The sequence below is a fragment of the Sus scrofa genome, chromosome 3 (assembly GCF_000003025.6).
Source record: "Sus scrofa isolate TJ Tabasco breed Duroc chromosome 3, Sscrofa11.1, whole genome shotgun sequence".
Taxonomy (NCBI): Eukaryota; Metazoa; Chordata; class Mammalia; order Artiodactyla; family Suidae; genus Sus; species Sus scrofa.
The window spans coordinates 98,029,413-98,050,086 of NC_010445.4; the positions used below are offsets into that span (position 1 = coordinate 98,029,413).

At 38.4% G+C, this 20,674-nt stretch overlaps 1 protein-coding gene across 7 annotated transcripts in view; it reads right to left on the bottom strand.

Annotated features, from left to right (window-relative positions):
- The window catches only part of EML4 (echinoderm microtubule associated protein like 4), a 150,068-nt gene that overhangs the window by 23,604 nt on the left and 105,790 nt on the right, over nucleotides 1-20,674 (bottom strand). For all 7 annotated transcript variants that reach the window (XM_021087581.1, XM_021087582.1, XM_003125196.6 and 4 more), the window contains 6 exons: nucleotides 18,276-18,410; nucleotides 18,026-18,161; nucleotides 6,147-6,298; nucleotides 4,678-4,803; nucleotides 4,461-4,592; nucleotides 3,693-3,760 (listed from right to left, as the gene is read on the bottom strand). In XM_021087581.1, coding sequence (XP_020943240.1) covers nucleotides 3,693-3,760; nucleotides 4,461-4,592; nucleotides 4,678-4,803; nucleotides 6,147-6,298; nucleotides 18,026-18,161; nucleotides 18,276-18,410 — 749 coding nt within the window. The remainder of the gene's footprint in view (nucleotides 1-3,692; nucleotides 3,761-4,460; nucleotides 4,593-4,677; nucleotides 4,804-6,146; nucleotides 6,299-18,025; nucleotides 18,162-18,275; nucleotides 18,411-20,674) is intronic.

Here is a 20,674-nt window from a genome sequence, read left to right on the forward strand (position 1 = left end):
TTGCTGTGGGGGCGCAGGTTGAATCCATGGCCCGGCACAGTCACTTAAGGATTCAGTGTTGCCACAGCTGTGCCATAGGTTGTAGCTATAGATCCAATCCCTGGCCTGAAAACTTCCATATGCTGAGGGGGAAGCTGGAAAACACACACACACACACACACAATGAAAAAGCACTTCACTAGGTTGGCTAAAATGAAAACAAAGTCAATGACAAGTGTTGACAAGGATGTGGAGAAATTGGAACCTCCATACTTTACTAGTGGAATTGTAAAATGGTGTAGCTATTGTGGGAAACAACCTGGAAGCTCTTCAAAATGTTAAACACAGAGTTATCAGCAACTTTACTCCTTGGTATATACCTAAGAGAGTGGAAAACATATGTCTACACAAAAACGTATGTATGACTGCTCACAGCAGCATTACTCCCAGTGGTCAAAAAGTGGAAATAACTCAAATGGTCACCAAGTGATGAAGGAGGTATATTCATATAATGGAATATTTGCTGACAATAGGGATGAAATACTTATATATTCTGTACAACAGGGATGAACCTTTGAAAGATTAAGTGAAAGAAATTAGAAACAAATGACAATGTATAATATGACTCTATATGAAATGTCTGGAATTGGCAAACCCATAGAAACAGAAAAGTAGATCTGGAAGTAGGTGGGGGTGAGGAGGAGTGAAGGCTAATGGGTATAGGATTTCTTTTTTGGGTTAATGAAAATGTTCTGAAATTAGCTTGTGATGAAAGTTGCACAATCCTGTGACCTTCCTAAAACCTAATGAAGAGTGTGTGTGTGTGTGTGTGTGTGTGTGTGTGTGTGTGTATTTTGGCTGCGCCTGCCTGCGGCACACAGAAATTCCAGAGCCAGGGATTGAACTGGTGCCACAGAGGCGAACTGAGCCACAGCAGTGACAACACTGGATTCCATAATGTGCTGAGTCACTAAGGAGCTCCTGAATAATATACATTAAATGGGTGAATTTTATGGTTATATGAATGATATCTCAATAATGCTGCTAAAAAGAATCCTTACTATGAGGATTAGCAATGTCAAGGAAGTACCATGTCCTCTTAGGTCCATGCATTTAATTTTTTCCCTCAGAAGTTACAGTAGTAATATATTCTTTTTTTGTGTGTGTGTTTTTGTCTTTTTTTTTAGGGCCACACCTGAGGCATATGGAGGTTCCCAGGCTAGGGGTCCAGTCAGAGCTGTAGCCATCACCCTACGCCAGAGCCACAGCAACGCAGGATCTGAGCTGCGCCTGTGACCTACACCACTGCTCATGGCAATGCCAGATCCCTAACCCTACTGAGTAAGGCCAGGGATTGAGCCCATGTCCTCATGGATGCTAGTCGGGTTTGCTAACTGCTGAGCCATGAAGGGAACTCCGTAATATACTCTTCTAAAACGATTTTATCACTGTGATAATTTACTCACACTTATGCTTACTTCTTAATTACAAGACATAGAAGATTTCTAGATATAGACATGAAGACATCTTTAAACATTTTGCTAGTCACCTTTTCTGCTTCATGCACAACTGGGACATATGCTGCATTAAGCTAAAAAAAATTCCTTGCCCTATGTGTGAGTTTTCAGGGTTAGGGTCAGTGATAATAATCCAAATGGCTACGGTGAGGGATTTTTTAATTTTAAGCTTGCTAATGATAGCTTCATTAAATGTTAGAAGGTAATTTCAGTGAATTTAATCAGATCAGTTTTTCCTTAAAAACTGGCACTCTGCATGTATGTATACATTGTAGAGCCATCCAATGAAGTGGTGACTCTTAATGATTCAAGTCCTTCTAGCCCTTACTACTCTACTTGGTGTTTTAACTCCTTCTTATACACAGTAAATTCTTTTTAAATACTATATCAGCAGTGATTTAACCTTCAAATATAAATTTTCCTTGTAGTATTTCCAAGTAATACTATAAACACCATTAAGTGCATCTTAAAGAATACTGGTGGACTCATGAAAAAGAGACAAGCTTTGGAATCATACAGAACCTGAGTTCAAATCCCAGCTCAATCGCAAGCAACTCTATGGGCCTTGGTTTCCTATCTGTGCAAAAGAGATATTTGTTGCATTTTTGTGAAGATTTAAAGTAATACATAAAAATAATTTGGTACAAGGTCTGTCATCAGATATTGAATAAATGGTAGCTTTTACTCTTACATTATTTATTTTTTTAGGGCCGTACCTGCAGCATATGGAAGTTCTTGGGCTAGGGGTTGAATCAGAGCTATAGCTGCCAGCCTACACCATAGCCACAGCCACGGCAATAACAGATCCAAGCCAAGTCTGCGACCTATACCACAGGTCACGGCAATGCCGGATCCTTAACCGACTGAGCGAGGCCAGGGATCGAACCTACATCCTCATGGGTACTAGTCAGGCTGTTTCTACTATACCACAACAGGAAATCCTCTATTTCACTGATTTTAGCATTTGTGGTATCTGTTCAGCTGTCCCCAAAATAGACCTGAAGTAAACTCCTTTGTGGTTTTCTTTCTTTCTTTTTTACTGGCTGTACCTGCTGCATATGGAAGTTCCTAGGCTAAGGGTCGAATTGGAGCTACAGCTGCCAGCCTACACCACAGCCACAGCCAAGGCAATACCACATTTTAAAGCTTATCTTTACCTTAGAAAACTATTTTTTCATGATTCTGAGCACTATATATGAGAAAGATTTTGAATGTTTTGATTTCCCAGAGGTGTTAATTTGCATCCAACAGCCAAAGGGGAAAACTTGCTACAAAAAAACTCTCCATGATTTAATTTAGTTAGAATTAAATGAAATGGCTGATTTGAAGTATTTGTTACATAAAAATATTTAAACGTGTTCACAATAATTTCAGCTCAACAGAAATCAGCATTCCACATTTTTCAATGGGTTTAACTTTTGAAAACTGACTTTATATTTTTCCTCTGCCTCTTTAAAAAGGAAATTAAGTTATTTGTGATGAGGGCTATTTACTAGCAGAGGCAATAAAAAGGACTCAATTAAAAAATACAGATAATAAATACATATTATTTAATAATCATGGAAAGGTAGTATATAGAAGGTCTGCAAAAACAAGTAATTAATAACAATTTCAGGAAACATACTTTTATTATCGACCTATGCAGCATTCAACAAAGAAAAAAGCTATGGCACAAACAGAAGGTCAACTTGGTTATTTCAGCTTCAATTTCCTTCCCTAACAGGTAATGACAGAAAATTTCACAAAGGAGGCTCAAGTCTACTGAACTGTTACCTTCCTCAATGAAGCTTATCCTGACCTCCCAACTTGTCATTTTGCAACTGCATCCTCTCCAGATCCCTCTTCCTATGTTCAACTCTCCCCCACAATAACTCTTCGTTAATCTTAGTTACAACGCTTACGTTTTATTCTGCCTCCATCCCTGACACACACTAAAATGTGGGCTCCACAAGAGCAGGGATCTTTGCTTCACACTCTGATGTAGCCGGAATGCCTACAATAGTGTCTAATAAGTGGTAAGTGCTCAAATAATTACTGAATAACTGAAGGAGTATGCATAACAGAAAAGAGCAACAAGCATATAACTGTGCCACTTAAAAGATTAATTCTCCAGATCAGATTGAGAACATTCCTGAATAATGGTTAAACATCCCACCACTTAGATTACTCGGCTCACATTTCCCTTAAAGACCCTACCTGCCTGAGTGCGTTCCTATGGCCACCACTGTGCCACTTGGATGAAAATCTGCACAGTGTCCTGGTTCCTAGAAGAGAGACAGACAGCTGTTGGGGAGTACATGAGAAAGTCTCCCTAGACCTATGGGAATAGCGGCAAAACATAGTTGAAAATAACGTGTTTCACATAAACATGGAATCTCAATCAACTTTACTGTAGCCAATGGGAATACCACATGGATATGAGAGAAGGAAGAATTTCAGAGCAGGAAAAGGGAAAGGACAACCAGCTTGTGGCCAAGCAGTAGAGTAATAGGGATAATAACAAACATCTGTACAGTTCTTTAAAGTCTGCAAAGGACACGTATACACCTTTTAGGCTAGAAAAGGTGGATATCTGGGTGGGGTAGGGAGAAAATACAATGAGAGACCAACTCAAAAAGAAGATAGTAGAGTCTGTTAGTGAGCAGTATTACTGAACCACCACCAGAGGCCCAAACATTTCCAAAACAATTAATGCTCCATAAAGACATAAAATATTTTTTATTTTTACTGCTGATCAGTGACAGAAAAACTGAGCTTCTGTCCTATTGATTTGCTTCTCTGGAGTGGGTTCATGTTGTACTTTGTGACTAAACACTCTCCCCCCACTTACCCCTTCCCCTTTACTGAACTGTATAAATACACTTGGTTTTAACCAATGCTGAGTCCTTTTTGCTTTGTTGCTACCAACTGCCAGTTTAGGGAGTTTCTTGTGAGGAATTTACAATCACATTTTGCTTTACTTACATCTACGAGCCTGGTCCATTCCAGCTTGTGTTCTGCCGAGTTCCACATGCACACCTGTCTATCCTGAGCACAAGTCAAGAGCAAATCTTTGAAGGGATGTGTGGCAAGACCCCAAAGCTCATCTGTGTGACCCTGAAAGTGAAATGAACCTATTATTATAAGAAACAAAGGCTACCATCAAAAACATTCAGTTAATGGTTAAAATCATACAGCTTACCTGTACTTCTATTTGGAAGCCATCGTTGAATGTTCCCCGTAAAATAAAGTTTCGTGATGTGCCGACTAAGAATTGATCTGCTTTTCCTTCCGCTACAGCTCTGATTGTTCCATACTGATCAGGAACCTACAAAAAAAATTTTGTAAAGTTACCATACATATACTAACATACATTAATTACTACCTGAAGACCGCAGTTATAACTGAAAGCAATTATGGGGTAATAAATGACCCAATTCCAAATTTGAAAGTAATAATCTTATGCTAATAAATTATTTGTTCAATTACATTTTATTACACAGAAGTTATAATGCATTATCAACATTCTTTGCTTCAGTCAATTTTAATTCATATTTTCTACAATTTTCAGAGTTAATGATTAGGAGTGGGGGTAAAGGAATAAGTTCTGGTAAATCACATGAAGACTGTGGTATGGTTTTGCTACTTCCTGGTTATATTATTTTGGGTAAGTCATTTGGTGTGAGACAAATTTATCTATGAGGATTTATCTTCTTGGAAATAAAACCCCAAAGCAGTACTATCAAAATACTCTTTTTATTTTTATTTTTTGTCTTTTTGCCATTTCTTGGGCTGCTCCAGCGGCATATGGAGGTTCCCAGGCTACGGGTCTAATTGGAGCCATAGCTGCCAGCCTACGCCAGAGCCACAGCAACGCAGGATCCGAGCCGCGTCTGCAACCTACACCACAGCTCACGGCAACGCCGGATCGTTAACCCACTGAGCAAGGGCAGGAATTGAACCCGCAACCTCATGGTTCCTAGTCGGATTCGTTAACCACTGAGCCACGACGGGAACTGAAAATACTCTTTTTAAAAGAAGATTCTGTCTGCAAAGCATGAGTAGAAAGGACTGAGCATAAACTCAAAGCTAAAGTCACGAACAAATAAAAGTAATATTAAAATGAGATTTGCCATTGTTCTGACAATTACTGATCTAAAATACTCTTCTTATCCATTTCACTTCTTGAGATCTCAATTCAATTAACAAACTTTCACTGAGCAGATAATACCTGTTGGGTTTTATGGATACACTGGTTCATGCCATGAAGCAGACACATAACATAGATAATTAGATAAACATTAAGCCCATTGTTTAAAAAATTATTTTCAAGTTTAAAAATTAAACTGGTCATTTTGAATACCTTGGAGTAGGATACAGTATTTGATGAATGTTTGTTAAATTTTGTTTGTATGGTTATATTTTTGGATCACTAAAAGGTAATCTCAGAAGTCAATAACAAGCAACTTAATTATTGTGCCCATTTTTCTGATTCTTTCAGATTATTTTGTTTAGTGAATGGTCCTTTTTTTGTTTATTTTGAGGCAATGAAATGACAAGAATGTGCACCAAACTGCCCAGAAAAGTGTAAGTTATCTTAATGTGGGACAAAAGACCCAAGTTTAGAAGGTTCAATATTTAAACATTTTTATGTTGCATTTTCATCCTTACCTCTATTTCTCTTTCAGGATTCAGATCATGATCCCATAGAATTATTTTTCTATCTTTCCCGCCTCCAGTTAATAACATCCCATTTCTCATGTGACAGAATGTGAACACACTGCCATCATGAGCTTTAATCTGTTTGCTGATCTGATAAACACCTAATATGAGGAGAGAAAGATAAAAATGTTAGTGATAACAGTTTTCACCAGATTTTGGTGTCTTTTTGGAAGAAAACATTAGCAGAACCACAGAGTGAGTAATCAAATAATCAAAAGTTCCTATGATTCAACATTCAAACCATGTTTTCAGCAAGGCTTCCGAAAGGCAGGTAGTAAAACTTAATACAATTTATGCCTTTACGTGCATATTTAGTTACTTTGAAAATATTCTCACAAAAAGCTAAGCTAAGGTAGTGATATTGCAGAGTTCCTGTTCCGGCTCATCAGGTAATGAATTTGACTAACATCCAGGAGGATATGGGTTCGATCCCTGGCCTTGCTCAGTGGGTTAAGTATAATATGTTGCCGTGAGCTGTGGTGTAGGTCGCAGACACAGCATGGATCTGGCTTTGCTTTGGCTGTGGCCAGCAGCTACAGCTCGGATTTGACCGCTAGCCTGGGAACTTCCATATGCCACAGGTGCAGCCCTAAAAAGAAAAAAAAAAAAAAAAATTAGTGATAATTCCATAGACAATGAAGGATATATCAATCTTAGGACTTTACTATCTTTTATAATAATCTTTTATGCTAATTAGTATAGGTATGAGTCTTCTGATTTTAGCACTAAGGATACATAGGTATAGAATTAGCTTAACCAACACCACACAGTTAGCTAGTGACAAAGCTGTGACTAGAATTCAAATTTTTTTACTCAATGTTCCTTTAAGTTAACAAAAAAGCCCTTATTTCTTATTGAAGCAACATTCATAATTTTTAATATTTAACCACTGTTGACCTGGAGACCTTTTGCTCTGTCAAGGATAACCCCTTTTATTTGCTGAGATACAGGGGGCTGGGGAAGGGATGGGGCAGTAGAGGCACTGGAGGCATGGAACAATGGCTTTAGACCAACCAGAGAAGTATTTTAAGAACTGATTCAGCTCTACGAATGAGATAACCCAGCTTCCTTGTATGCTCTGGCACTTCACAAGTATTCAGGAAGAGACAAGGCAGGTATAAACATATAATCAGAGCCTCTTTCTTAAGAGTGAAGATTAAGGTTTTAGTACTCACAACTTTTTCTTTGGCATTCATGATGCCTTACTCAGCGAAGCTCTTTATCCAGCTAGTGAAGCTGCTTGAGCAGGAGTAAGGCTATTTAGAAGATTATTATCCTACAGAATTAGTTACCAGGTTCAAAATGGCAAGGTAGAGCCTACATTTAAATGCAACCAAAATAAGTCAATAAATGCAACTTAGATCCCTTGGAATCATGAAAAAAAAATCACAAGCATAAAAATTCTTCAGTGGGGGAAATAGGTAAAGGTGGTCAAAGGTACAAACTTCCAGTTACAAGATAAATAAGTTCTGGGAACTTAATGCACAGGGTGGTAACTAGGGTTAACAATATTGTATAGTATATTTTAAAGTTGCTAAGAGAGCACATCTTAAAAGTTTCTTGTGGAGTTCCCATCATGGCTCAGTGGTTAACGAATCCGACTAGGAACCATGAGGTTGCGGGTTCGATCCCTGCCCTTGCTCAGTGGGTTAAGGATCTATCATTGCCATGAGCTATGGTATAGGTTGCAGATGCGGCTCGGATCCCGCGTTGCTGTGGCTCTGGCGTAGGCCAGTGGCTATGGCTTCGATTCGACCCCTAGCCTGGGAACCTCCATATGCCATGGGAGTGGCCCAAGAAATGGCAAAAAGACAAAAAGCCAAAAAAAAAAGTTTCTTGTACGAGAAGAATTTATAATTACATGAGGTGATGGATGTTAACTAAATTTACTGTGGCAATCATTTTGTAATATGTACATACATAAAATGATAAGACCTTATACAATTTTATATGTCAATTATATCTCAGAAAAACTTCATTTTCTAATAAAATTGTTTATTAGGTGATAAATGGATAAAAAATGTGGTATGTCCACACCATGGAATATTATTCAGCCACAAAAAGGAATAAGGTATCAATACATGATAAGGTATCACATAGTTGAACCTTGAAAACATTAAGGTTTGGGAGTTCCCGTTGTGGTGCAGCAGAAACTAATCTGACTAGTATCCATGAGGATGCTGGTTTGATCCCCGGTCTCGCTCTATGGGTTGGGAATCTTGCATTCCCGTGAGCTATGGCATAGGTCGCAGATGTGGCTCGGATCCCACATGCAGTGGCTGTGGCACAGGTCAGCAGCTATTTTCTGACTTGACCCCTAACCTGGGAACTTCCATATGCCATGGGTGCCACCCTAAAAAGCAAAAACAAACAAAAGACATTAAGGTTCAACTGAAAAAAGCTGGTCACAAAAGACTACATATTGAATGGTTCCATTTATATGAACTGTTCAACAAAGGCAAATTCAGAGACCAAAAGTAGACAAACGGTTGCTAAGGAGGACTGAGGGAGGGAGGAATGGGAAGCGACTGCTAATAGGCACAGTGTTTCTTTTGGGGGGTGAGGTAATAAAAGTATTCTGAAGTTAGACAGTGGTAATAGTTGTACAACTCTATGAGTATATTACAAGTTTCCTGAACTGTACATTTTAAAAGGGTGAATTTTTAGGAGTACCCTGGTAGCCTAGTGGTTAAGAATCCAGCATTGTCACTGCTATGGCTCAGGTGCGATCCCTGGCCCAGGAACTTCCACATGTCATGAGTGCAGCCAAAAAAAGTAAAAGAAAATAAAAAGGGTGAATTTCATGGTATTTGAAGTGTATCTCAATAAAGCTGTTATGGAGATTGTTCATTTCCACTCATCTATTTGAGCTACCATTATATTGCTAAAATAAACCAAAATCTATAGGGTTGTAGTTATTTAAAAAAAAAAATTATGCTACAGCTGACTCTCAAAATTATTTAACGTAAGGTTGCTAGTGGTAAAAATACTTAATAAATGGGTATATGTGTCAGGGAGAAAGGAAAGGACTTGCCCGCTTTGGAGTAGAGCTTGCCTGATTCAGCAGAGCTGGGAACAGAATTCCAGCAAACTTGCTATTCAGGTCAAATGCCTCAGCTCACATCAACATTCATCACCTAAAAATACTTTAAGCACTGAACAACACAACTGTGTCCAGTAGGACAACCAGCCAATTATCTATCATAGCTCTGATGTGACCAAGAGAGAAAAAACATCTGAGAGATGTGACTTTTTTCTGAAAGTATTGCTGGCTTTATTTGGGCATTAAAAAAGTAAGGAGGGTGGGGAGGGCAAAGGGCTTCTTCTCATGCGTGGTCAAATTAACAGGAGTAGTCTAAAAGTACCATGGAACCAAGTTAAAAGATTACAAAACAGAGGTGTGGCATTTCATAGCTCTCCATCAGAATGTAGGAAAGTGAAATATAATTTTTCTATTTTTAATTCAGTTTTCTATACTTCTAAACATGACAAATACCTTGTTAAATATTTAAGATCTTCCTAAAAAGATGGAATCTTAGAAAATAAAACTGAAAAATAAATGCTTCATCAGGAATAAAAATACTCTATATAAGTGATCAACACCATTGAGACTCCCCCTTTCTACCTCCTACCCCAGGACAGTTATTTCCTGACAAGGACCTATATTAATTTAGCTAAAAATATATCTGTGCTTCAAATTCAAAACAAATTATCAAAGCTTCCTTTAGTAATTTATCATAGTATTTACCTATAAAACAAATTTATAGTCTAAGATTCCTTCTCATGGGCTTCTATTTCTGACATTTTAATTTAAGTCAAATAATGTTTGAAATACTTGCCAAGAAAAATAATTATTCTTGTATTTAAAAACCTATCGTACCTCCAGGTACAATGATGGCCAAGTCTAATCAAGCCAAGTCTATTCAAGCAAATTCTCCCTTTCTTCTCAATGCTAACAGAAACAAAGTTTCTGTAAAAAAGCAAGTTTACCTTAACTTCTAAAAAAAGATAGTTTGGAGGGCTTTCTGTGTTTAACTACAGAATCAAAGGTCAGGGAGAGCTTTGAAATTTATGCTATAGTCTTAGCAACCTGCAAATGGGCCCATGCTGATTATCTGGAGAGCAGATAAAATGGTGGTATTTTTCAGTTCTTTAAAGGCAAAGATTTAAGAATAATGAACATTTTAATGGTGGTGTCCATAGTCTCTCCACGTCCCTTCCTCCACTTAAAAGTTAGGAATTATTTCATATTAAGAAAAAGAAAATTCTGAACTATGTATGTAGGAGATAATGAAGATCTTGTACCCACATAAGAAATAGAAAATATTGAAACAACCTGAGTGTCCATTAATGGATAAATGTATAAAGAAAATGTGGTGTACACACACACACACACACACACACACACACTGGAATAAAAAAGGAGAAAATCCTGCCATACGCAACATGAAACATGAATGGACCCTGAGGACATTGTGAAGTGTAGTACGTCAGAGAGAGACAAATATTGTATGATCTCCCTTATATATAGAATCTGACAAAAATGAATTCAAAGGAGTTCCCTCATGGCTTAGTGGGCTAAGGATCCAGCATTGTCACTGACGGGGTTCTGGTTCAATCTCTGGCCTGGAAACTTTCACCTGCAGTGGGTGCAGCCCGCCCCCCACCCCGGAAAAAAAAAAGCTCAATACAAACAGAACGGACTGGTGGGAATATGCAAACTGGATCAATCTACCAAAATTCTGGGTGACAAATTAAAAATGGAAACTCTCAACATCTGTTCTGATCTGGGCTTATACATTTATTTCACTCAACTCACCAAATCCTTTTTAGTCATGCTTACATAACTGAAAACCCCAAATATAAAGGAAGAAAAAAAACTCTTAGTAAGTTTGCCCATAACAGAGTCAGCTATGAGTCAATTTCATGTGTCCAGCAGTTTACAAGATTAGATTCTCTGTTTTCTGTTTGTGCACAAGTATATTTTCTCTGCACAAAGGCTAAGCTGCAAGTTTTCCAGACAAAAACCAAATAAAAACAACCTCAAAACTTCTCCCTGCCTCTCACCTCACATATTACAGCTGACGAGCAAGTACATTTATACCCAGACTCTGCTCAGAGTGGTGTGTCAACAATTTAAGTTACTGTTCTGATATACAGTATACAGTATATATGCTCTTCTTGGCATTTCTGATACCAAACAAATGTGCCCAGGAAAAAGAAAAGACAAGTAAATGGGGAAGGTAACTATTCTTATATATATATATATATATATATACTATACATCTACTATTCTTTTTTCTTAAGCATCCTTGACTGCTGGGAGTTCCCATTGTGGCTCAGCAGGTAACAAACGTGACTAGTATCCAACAAACCTGAGTAGTATCCATGAGGATGCCAATTCAATTCCTGGTCTCGGTCATTGGGTTAAGGATCTGGCGTTGCCTTGAGCTGTGATGTAAGCTCCAGACGTGGCTCCGAACCTGAGTTGCTGTGGCTGTGGTGTAGGCCGGCAACTGCAGCCCCGATTTGACCCCTAGCCTGGGAACTTCCATATGCCATGGTTGCAGCCCTAAAAAGGAAGGAAAAAAAAAAAAAAAACCAAAAAACAAAAAAAATCCCTTAGTTGGGAGCTCCTTGGTTGGCAAACATGTGGAGATTCAGGGAGAAGGATATCCCTGGAGAGGGCATGCGGGCTCTGGCGGCCCCCTTCCCATGCTTTCCCTGTGCATCTTTTCCATCTGGCTGTTTCTGAGTTATCCTCTTTTATCATAAACTGGTGATCTTCTTTACATCACCCACAATGCTCAGGCCAGGTGTCAGTACTAGAAGGAATTTGGTGTCCATCTGCCACAATACCTCAAAGTGCATGTATGGTCACTTGCTTTGAAGTAAAGGTGACAGTCAAATACCTGGAAGATCTTCAAAAATCAAATCTGAGAACTCATTTTAACTATTAGTTTGAGCTAATTAATAAATGTCTTTAATTCTTAGTTTTCGTGTATGGAAAAGGGGTACAAAAGGAATAAAGTATATAAATATACATAAACGTCACAAATATAAAAAATCTGGAATAGGTGCATGTTCAATACTGAACTTGCTCCCTCAGCTACTCCAACATAACATTAGTAAGTTTTTGTTGTTTTATTTCCACAAAAAGAAAGATCATTTAAATGATATTTTATTCCCTCCTCAGCATTTAAGTTTTTAAGTGAGGTAAGGAAGAAACAGAAAGCTGTATTGGGAAATCATTTTAAACTAAATTGTCAAGGCCCTAAGTTTTATCAGAAATGAGCAAGTAACTCAGTTTTCAGTATAAAAAATATACAGATATTCATGCTGAACTTTTAGGAGTTCTGGGCTTTTTTTTTTTTTTTTTGCTTTTTAGGCCCATACCTGTAGCATATGGAGGTTCTCAGGCTAGGGGTCTAATTCGAGCTACAGCTGCCAGGCTACACCACAGCCACAGCAACATGAGATCTGAGCCACGTCTGCCACCTACACCGCAGCTCACAGTAATGCCAGCTCCTTAATCCAATGAGGGAGGCCAGGGATCAACCCAAAACCTAGTGGTTCTTAGTTGGATTCATTACTGCTGCGCCATGATAGGAACTCCAATCATGCTGAATTTTTGATTTTATGTAAAAATACATATGATTTCTATCCACTAGTTTTTTTTCTTTTAAATCATGTGACTTTCCTTTGAGAGAACTGTTTTACTCCCAGCATCAACGAACTTGAAAGTGGCTATTTTTGTTTGGTGTTTGAATAAATGTTTCTGAGCACAATGTGAAACAGCTCAAAAATGGTATCCTTAACTATTAAATTTCTAGGCATGATATACTGCACAAATTAAATCTCCATAAATATTTGTTGATCAATGATGAATATATCTTACAAAAACTGTCTAGTAATTTTTTTTTTTTTTTTTTTTTTGCTTTTTAGGCCCACACCTGCAGCATATGGAGGTTCCCAGGCTAGGAATTGAATCAGAGATGTAGCTGCTGGCCTACACCACAGGCACAGCAACACAGGATCTGAGCTGTGTTTGCAACCTACACCACAGCTCATAGCAATACTGGATCCTTAACCCACTGAGCAAGGTCAGGGATCAAACCTGAGTCCTCATGGATGCTAGTCAGATTCGTTAACCGCTGAGCCACGACAGGAACTCCCAGTAATTTTAATTTCTGAATACTAAATAATATTCTACACTTAAAAAATCCTCAACCCACTGCCATTCTTCTTCTACGAGATTTTTTAAAGCTAAACTGAAACAGAGGCTAAGAATGCATGGCCATGATTGAGATCAGGGTCACTGATAATACAACATAAAAGATTTTAAAAAAATTTTCTCAACACATCTAATTGAACTGCCAAGCTTGGAAATTCAGGTGAATGGATATGGAAAACAGTAATCTATCATATCTCCTAAAAAATACAGTGTAAAACTTCACAATGATAATAAGACATGCACAACGAGATGTTCAAATTCCACATTTCAGTAAAAATAGCGCTTTAATCAGAACCACTCAGCTTACTGACACCCAAAGCTGAGATTAAAATAGCTTTCCTTAACAAATAATTTTCAAAACAGCAAATCACAAATGTCAGACACTGTGTTGTCCTGGGAAAGTCTATTAGGGAAAACACACATGTCAGCTGGGTCTTTCCTTCTAAGCAGGGGAGCAAGGATTCCCTTATTGCTAAATCACCTGTGATTTCCTGGTCTGATGCAGAGACCCCAGAAAGACAAAGAGGAGTTATTTCAGTGTTTAAGGGGAGGCAGATAAATAGGAGAAACCAGGTCATGCTGCTCTTCCAAGCCCCAGGGGAAAGTCTCAGGAACCCCAGGTTGGTTCCCCATCACCTCCTCCCTTTTTTGGTGGAACTCAGAGACTGATTGGCTTTACCAATTTTCTTTCTACTGCTACCACTAATAAAGAATCTGTCTCGGAGTTCCCGTCGTGGCGCAGTGGTTAACGAATCCGACTAGGAACCATGAGGTTGCGGGTTCGGTCCCTGCCCTTGCTCAGTGGGTTAACGATCTGGTGTTGCCGTGAGCTGTGGTGTAGGTTGCAGACGCGGCTCGGATCCCGAGTTGCTGTGGCTCTGGCGTAGGCCGGTGGCTACAGCTCCGATTCAACCCCTAGCCTGGGAACCTCCATATGCCGCGGGAGCGGCCCAAGAAATAGCAACAACAACAACAACAAACAACAACAATAACAAAAAAAAAAAAAAAAAAAAAAAAAAAAGAATCTGTCTCTGCTCCCAGCCTACTGATTTTAGAACAAGGTCTCCAATTTTTCTTGTATAACCTCTGCTCAGAAGGAAGTATACAGTTCTCTGCATATCTTTTCAGTTTTATTGTCCTTAAGCAGTAATGAAACAATGGGGTGGAAAAGGGCTATTTTCAGTGCTTTTCCTCTAATTTTCTCATCTACAATAGAAAAGGGCAAAGTGGACCTGTGTATTTGGGTGCAAATGGGACTTAAATATAAAATATATTTGTGTTTTTGAGAAAAACCAATTTGAGTTCAAGATGAATGAATGCCAAGGCCCATTACTGGGGCTGGGAAGAGGGGCTGTAGTGACAAAAAGAAAAAGAAGAAAGGGGACTGTGAGTTTATTCTTTTTTTCTCCTCTCTCCCATTTCACCACATGGCTATGTACACTGCTCTCACAGGTACCTCCAGCCCAGGGAAGAGAGAATCCTGTAGTCTCTTGCTATAATAGGAAAAGGAGAGGAGAAAGGTAAGCAAATGTACACAAATAAAAAATTGGGACTATCTTTCTAAGTTACACCTGTTAACAAAAAGTTCTTGGAACCACCCTTTCGTGAGTTGATAAGGATAGTGTGTTATATTTGTTGTTGCTGCTTTTTAGGGCCATACCTACGGCATATGAAGTTCCCAGGCTAGGGGTTAAATCAGAGCTGAAGCTGCCGGCCTACAACACAGCTATAGCAACGCAGGATCCAAGGCACGTCTCCAACCTACACCACAGCTCACAGCAACACGGGATCTGTAACCCACTAAGTGGGGCCAGGTATCGAACCCACATCCTCATGGATACTAGTTGGGTTCATTACCACTGAGCCATGATGAGAACTCCTATATTACTATTCATATATTGTCCATTAAAAATTAAAACTTTCAGGTTTTTTACCTAGAGCAATTTTGTCCACCATTTAGCCACATAAGATATCTGTCTTCCAAAGCTGTAGTCTCAGAATAAGATGTACGCTGCTGCTCTTTTTCAAGGATAATCTTTCTTCTTGTCACCATTCCAACTTTTTTTTTTTTTTTTTTTTGGTCCTTTAGGAATGCACCTGCAGCATACGGAGGTGCCTGGGCTAGGGGTTGAATTGGAGCTGCACTACAGCCACAGCAACTCGGGATCTGATAAGTGTCTATGACCCACACCACAGCTCACAAGCAACGCCAGATCCTTACCCCACTGGGCGAGGCCAGGGATCAAACCCACATCCTCATGGATACTAGTCAGGTTCGTTAACCACTGAGCCATGACAGGAACTCCCAATCCAGCTATTGTTATCTAAGATTTTTCATCTTTCTTCCTTCATAATTCCCATTTTACTTTCAGGTTTTAGGCAACAGTAAGAAGACTACTGAGTGATTCTAGTAACTTTAATTTCCATTCCATTTTCAAATGGGATTCTCAAAATTCTCCATTTTAAAACTGGCTATTCTAAAGACATGGAAACAAACTAAATGTCCATCAAGAGAGGAATTGATAAAGAAGATATGGTACATTTATACAATGAATATGACTCAGCCATAAAGAAGAATGAAACAATCCCATTTGCAGGAACATGAATGGACCTAGAGATTATTATACTAAGTGAAGTCAGTCAGAAAGAGAAAGACAAACACCATATGATATCACTTATATTTGGAATCTAAAATACAACACGAATCTATTTACAGAACAGAAACAGACTCATAGATAGAAGAGAGTTGTGGTTGCCAAGGGGGAAGGGGTTGGGAGAGGAATGGAGCGTGAGGCTGGGATTAGTGGCTGGAAGCTGTTATGCATGGAGGGGCTAAGCAACAAGGTCCCACTGCAGAGCACGGAGAACTATATTCAATGTCCTATGATAAACTGTAATAGAAAAGAATATTTTTTCAAAAGTGTGTGTATATACATGTATGTACAACTGAACCACTTTGCTGTATGAAATTAACAATAAAATTTTTAAAAAAGAATATAAAACTGGCTATTCTACACTTAGCGTTCCATGGCCTTAAAGTTATACTGTAATAGCAAACTCCTAATGGTCTTTCCTTGTTCTTATTCTTCCTGACCTCCCTATAGCACTGATGCTCCTGGGAACTCTCACCTTCCTTGCTCAGGGACATTAAATAAAAAGTTCTTTCTTACTTTTTTTTTTTGGTCTTTTTTTTTAGTGTTGCACCTGTGGCATATGGAAGTTCCTAGGCTAGGATCGAATTGGAGCTGTAGCCACTGGCCTACACCACAGTCACCATGGAATCTAAGCCATGTCTGCAGCCTACACCACAGCTCACAGCAATGCTGGATCCCTAACCCACTTAGCAAGGCCAGGCATCGAAACTGCATCCTCATGGATACTAGTCAGATTCATTCCTGCTGAGCCACGATGGGAATTCCAATTTTTTTTTTTTTTTTAAATCTCACTGCTGTAATCCTTGTAGGCTCTTTTTTGGTCATCTAACTGTGGGACAAAGGATCCCTGGCCTCATAGCTCTTCTCTCTTCCACAGTGAACTCAACCAGTTTTAAGGATTCTTGTAGATAACTCAGAAAATCTATATCTTTAATTCCTGTTTGAATTTTCAATGGTTTGGTATGTATTAGTTTAACTTGATAAGGGGAACTGCAAAACATTACTATTTTTTAAAAATCATACTTCCTTCATGCTAGCTAGCTCCTGTTTCTCTTAACACATAACGAATTTATTCACACTGTCCGATGTCTCACATTCGTAACTATCTTTCTCCCTTTACTTACACTCTTTCCCTACCTGGGATCAAGGATCCATATCTTTTGTAGTGTTGTACATTCATTATGGCTTAGCTTAAATACCATTACTTCTGTGAAGGCTTCACAAAACACTGAAGATTTGGATGATTTCTTTTAAATCTTTACAGTGTTTAAATTAGCATGTATCTGTATCACCTAATTATTTTGTATTACCACCTGTAAGGAAAGGTGTAGTGTAGTCAAAAGCAGGTTATATATGCTTCATAAATAAGTAAATAATCTGATTAAAAAAAACTATCTGGAGTTCCTGTTGTGGCTTGGTGGTAACATATCTGACTAGGAAGCGTGAGGTTGCAGGTTCAATCCCTGGCCTCGCTCGGTGGGTTAAGGATCCATCGTTGCTGTGAGCTGTGGTGTGGGTTGCAGACGCAGCTTGGATCCTGCATTGTGGTGGCTCTGGTGTAGGCCAGCGGCTGCAGCTCCAACTAGACCCATAGCCTGGGAACCTTCATATGCTGTGGGTGCGGCCCTAGAAAAGACAAAAAAAATAAAAATAAAAAAAAATAAAATTTAAAAAACTATCATCAAGATCCTTAAAAAGAGGAGTTCCTTAGTGGTCTAGAGTTAAGGATTAGGTACTATCACTGCTGTGGCTTGGGTTCGACCCCTAGCCTGAGAACTGCATGCTGCAAGTGCAGCCAAACAAACCTTAAAAACAAAACCTGTGTTAGTGACTCATACCATTTCCCTGCAGTTTGCTCTCCCTGGTCTGGGTGAGAGATGGGACTAAAACAGCAGCATGTGCAAATTAAAAATAAGGATTTTAATATGAGAATACTGTACCTTTTGGCCCTTTCCCAGGTGTGGGTTCTACAGTAGTTTTGTTCCATATAAGTATGATTCCACCTGAGTCTCCAGTAAGCACATCTCCATTCCCCAAGAATGCTAAACACTGCACAAATTTTGGTTTTTCATATTTCTACAATGAAACAATGAGAATTTTCAATTCTCCCTTTGGCATGATGACTTTGTGCTTACCCAACAATTAAAAAACTAAAGTTTTATAATGAAGTTATAACATTCTGATCCTTACCCCAAAAACTCCCTGTTTTCTTGTTAGTGAATTGCCACTCCAGGTCCAGAAAAAAATATGAGATTTACCACATGTTATTATGGTATTTGCATCTGTTGGATGGAATTCCACAGCCAAAACGACTTCATTTGTTGTCTGCAGAAAGAGAAAGAAAGCATTAGATGAATGTTATGTCCTTATCTCCATTAAGTGCAATTATAGGTACTGATAATCAAAGATGGGGAAAAATTTTAAGGAAATGCCTTTTTTCCCCCAAGATCTCTTCCCCTAAAAATTTTTTATACACACACACACATATACATACAATGGAATACTACTCAGCCATAAAAAAGCACGACATAATGCCATCTGTAGGAAAATGTATGGACCTAGAGATTATCATATTAAGTGAAATTAGTGAAAGACAAACATCATATGCTACCACTTACCTGTGGAATCTAAAAAAAAGGATACAAATGAACTTATCTGCAGAACAGAAACAGACTCACAGACTTTGAAAACAAACTTAGGGCTACCAAAGGGGACAGGTGGTGGTGGGAGGGATGGACTAGGGGTTTGTGATTGGCATATGCACACTACGGTATATGGAATGACTGACCAACAGGTATCTGCTGTATAGTACAGGGAAATCTACCCAATATTCTGTTAGGATATATATGGGAGAAGAATCTGAAACAGAATGGATGTGTGTACATATACGACTAAATCACTTTGTTGCACAGCAGAAAATATCACAACATTGTAAATTAACTATACTTCAACAAAAAACTTAAAAAATGAAAAAATAAATTTTAGTAACAAATTTTTAGAATAATGATTTAAATTTGATGTCTTTATTCTACTATCTTTCATGCTATCTATATATAGTAACTCTTCACTAGGAAGACATTTATAAGAATTTCAGTTTTAGATTGTTTTAACTTCTTGCACATTCAAGGAAAAGGACACCAAACTATCAAATGAAGGATTTCCCTGGTGATCTAGTGGTTAGGACATGGTGCTTTCATCACCACAGCCTGGGTTTAATCTCCGGTCTGGGAACTGAGATTCCCCAGTGGGCGGTGGCCAAAACAAAAACAAAAACAAAAACTAGGAAATGAAATAGCAATGTACATTCTGTCTTAAGGACACTGCCAGTTTGGTCTTCAAAAACCCACCAATTTTATCTTTCTTTATACTATTATTATTAACCATTCATTCAAGAAAATATTACTGATTTAGAGATTCATCCTCAGGCTGAAGGCTTAAAAAGAAGATACAAAATGATCACCAATGAATCCTACAGAATGAAAAACCAAAAAACCAAGAGCTTTTATGCCCTTTCCTCAAAAAAACCTAGGAAATCTTCGTCTGGTTTTGGAATTAGGGTAATGGCGGAGTCACAGAATGTCTTTGGGAGTGTTCCTTTTTCTTCAACCTTTTGAAAAAGTTTAAGGAAAATGGGTATAAGTTCCTCTTTGTATGTTACAGGCCAATATCTTTGATGAATATAAACGCAAAAATTCTCAACAAAATTTTAGCCATTCGAATCCAACAGCATATAAAAAAATCATATACCACGACCAGGTGGGATTCATCCCAGGTGCATAAGGATGGTTCAACATATGCAAATCAATCAACCTCATACACCACGTTAACAAAAGTCAAAAATCACATGATCATCTCAATAGATGCAGAAAAAGCATTTGACAAAGTCCAACATTCCATTCATGACAAAAACTCTTACCAAAGTGGGTACAGAGGGAACATACCTTAACATAATCAAAGCCATTTATGACAAACCCACAGCAAATGTAATACTCAATGGAGAAAAGCTGAAAGCCTTTCCACTAAAATCTGGAACAAGACAAGGATGTCCACTATCACCACTGTTATTCAACATAGTACTGGAAGTCCTAGCCACAGCAATTAGACAAACAAAATTAATAAAAGGCATCCAAATAGGAAGAGAAGAGGGAAAACTGCCACTGTATACAGAGGACAAGATACTATATATAGAAAACCCTAAGAACTCAACCCCAAAACTACTCAAACTGATCAACAAATTCAGCAAAGTAGCAGGATATAAAATTAACATCCAGAAATCAGTCACATTTCTGTATACTAACAATGAAATATTAGAAAAGGAATACAGAAATATAATACCTACTAAAATTGCACCCCAAAAAATCAAATATCTGGGAATACACCTGACCAAGGAGGCAAAGGACTTATATGCTGAGAACTATAAAACACTAATCAAGAAAATTAAAGAAGATGTAAAGAAATGGAAAGATATTCCATGCTCCTGGGTTGGAAAAATTAATACTGTAAAAATGGCCATACTACCCAAAGCAGTCTACAGATTCAATGCAATGCCTATCAAATTACCCATGACATTTTTCACAGAACCAGAACAA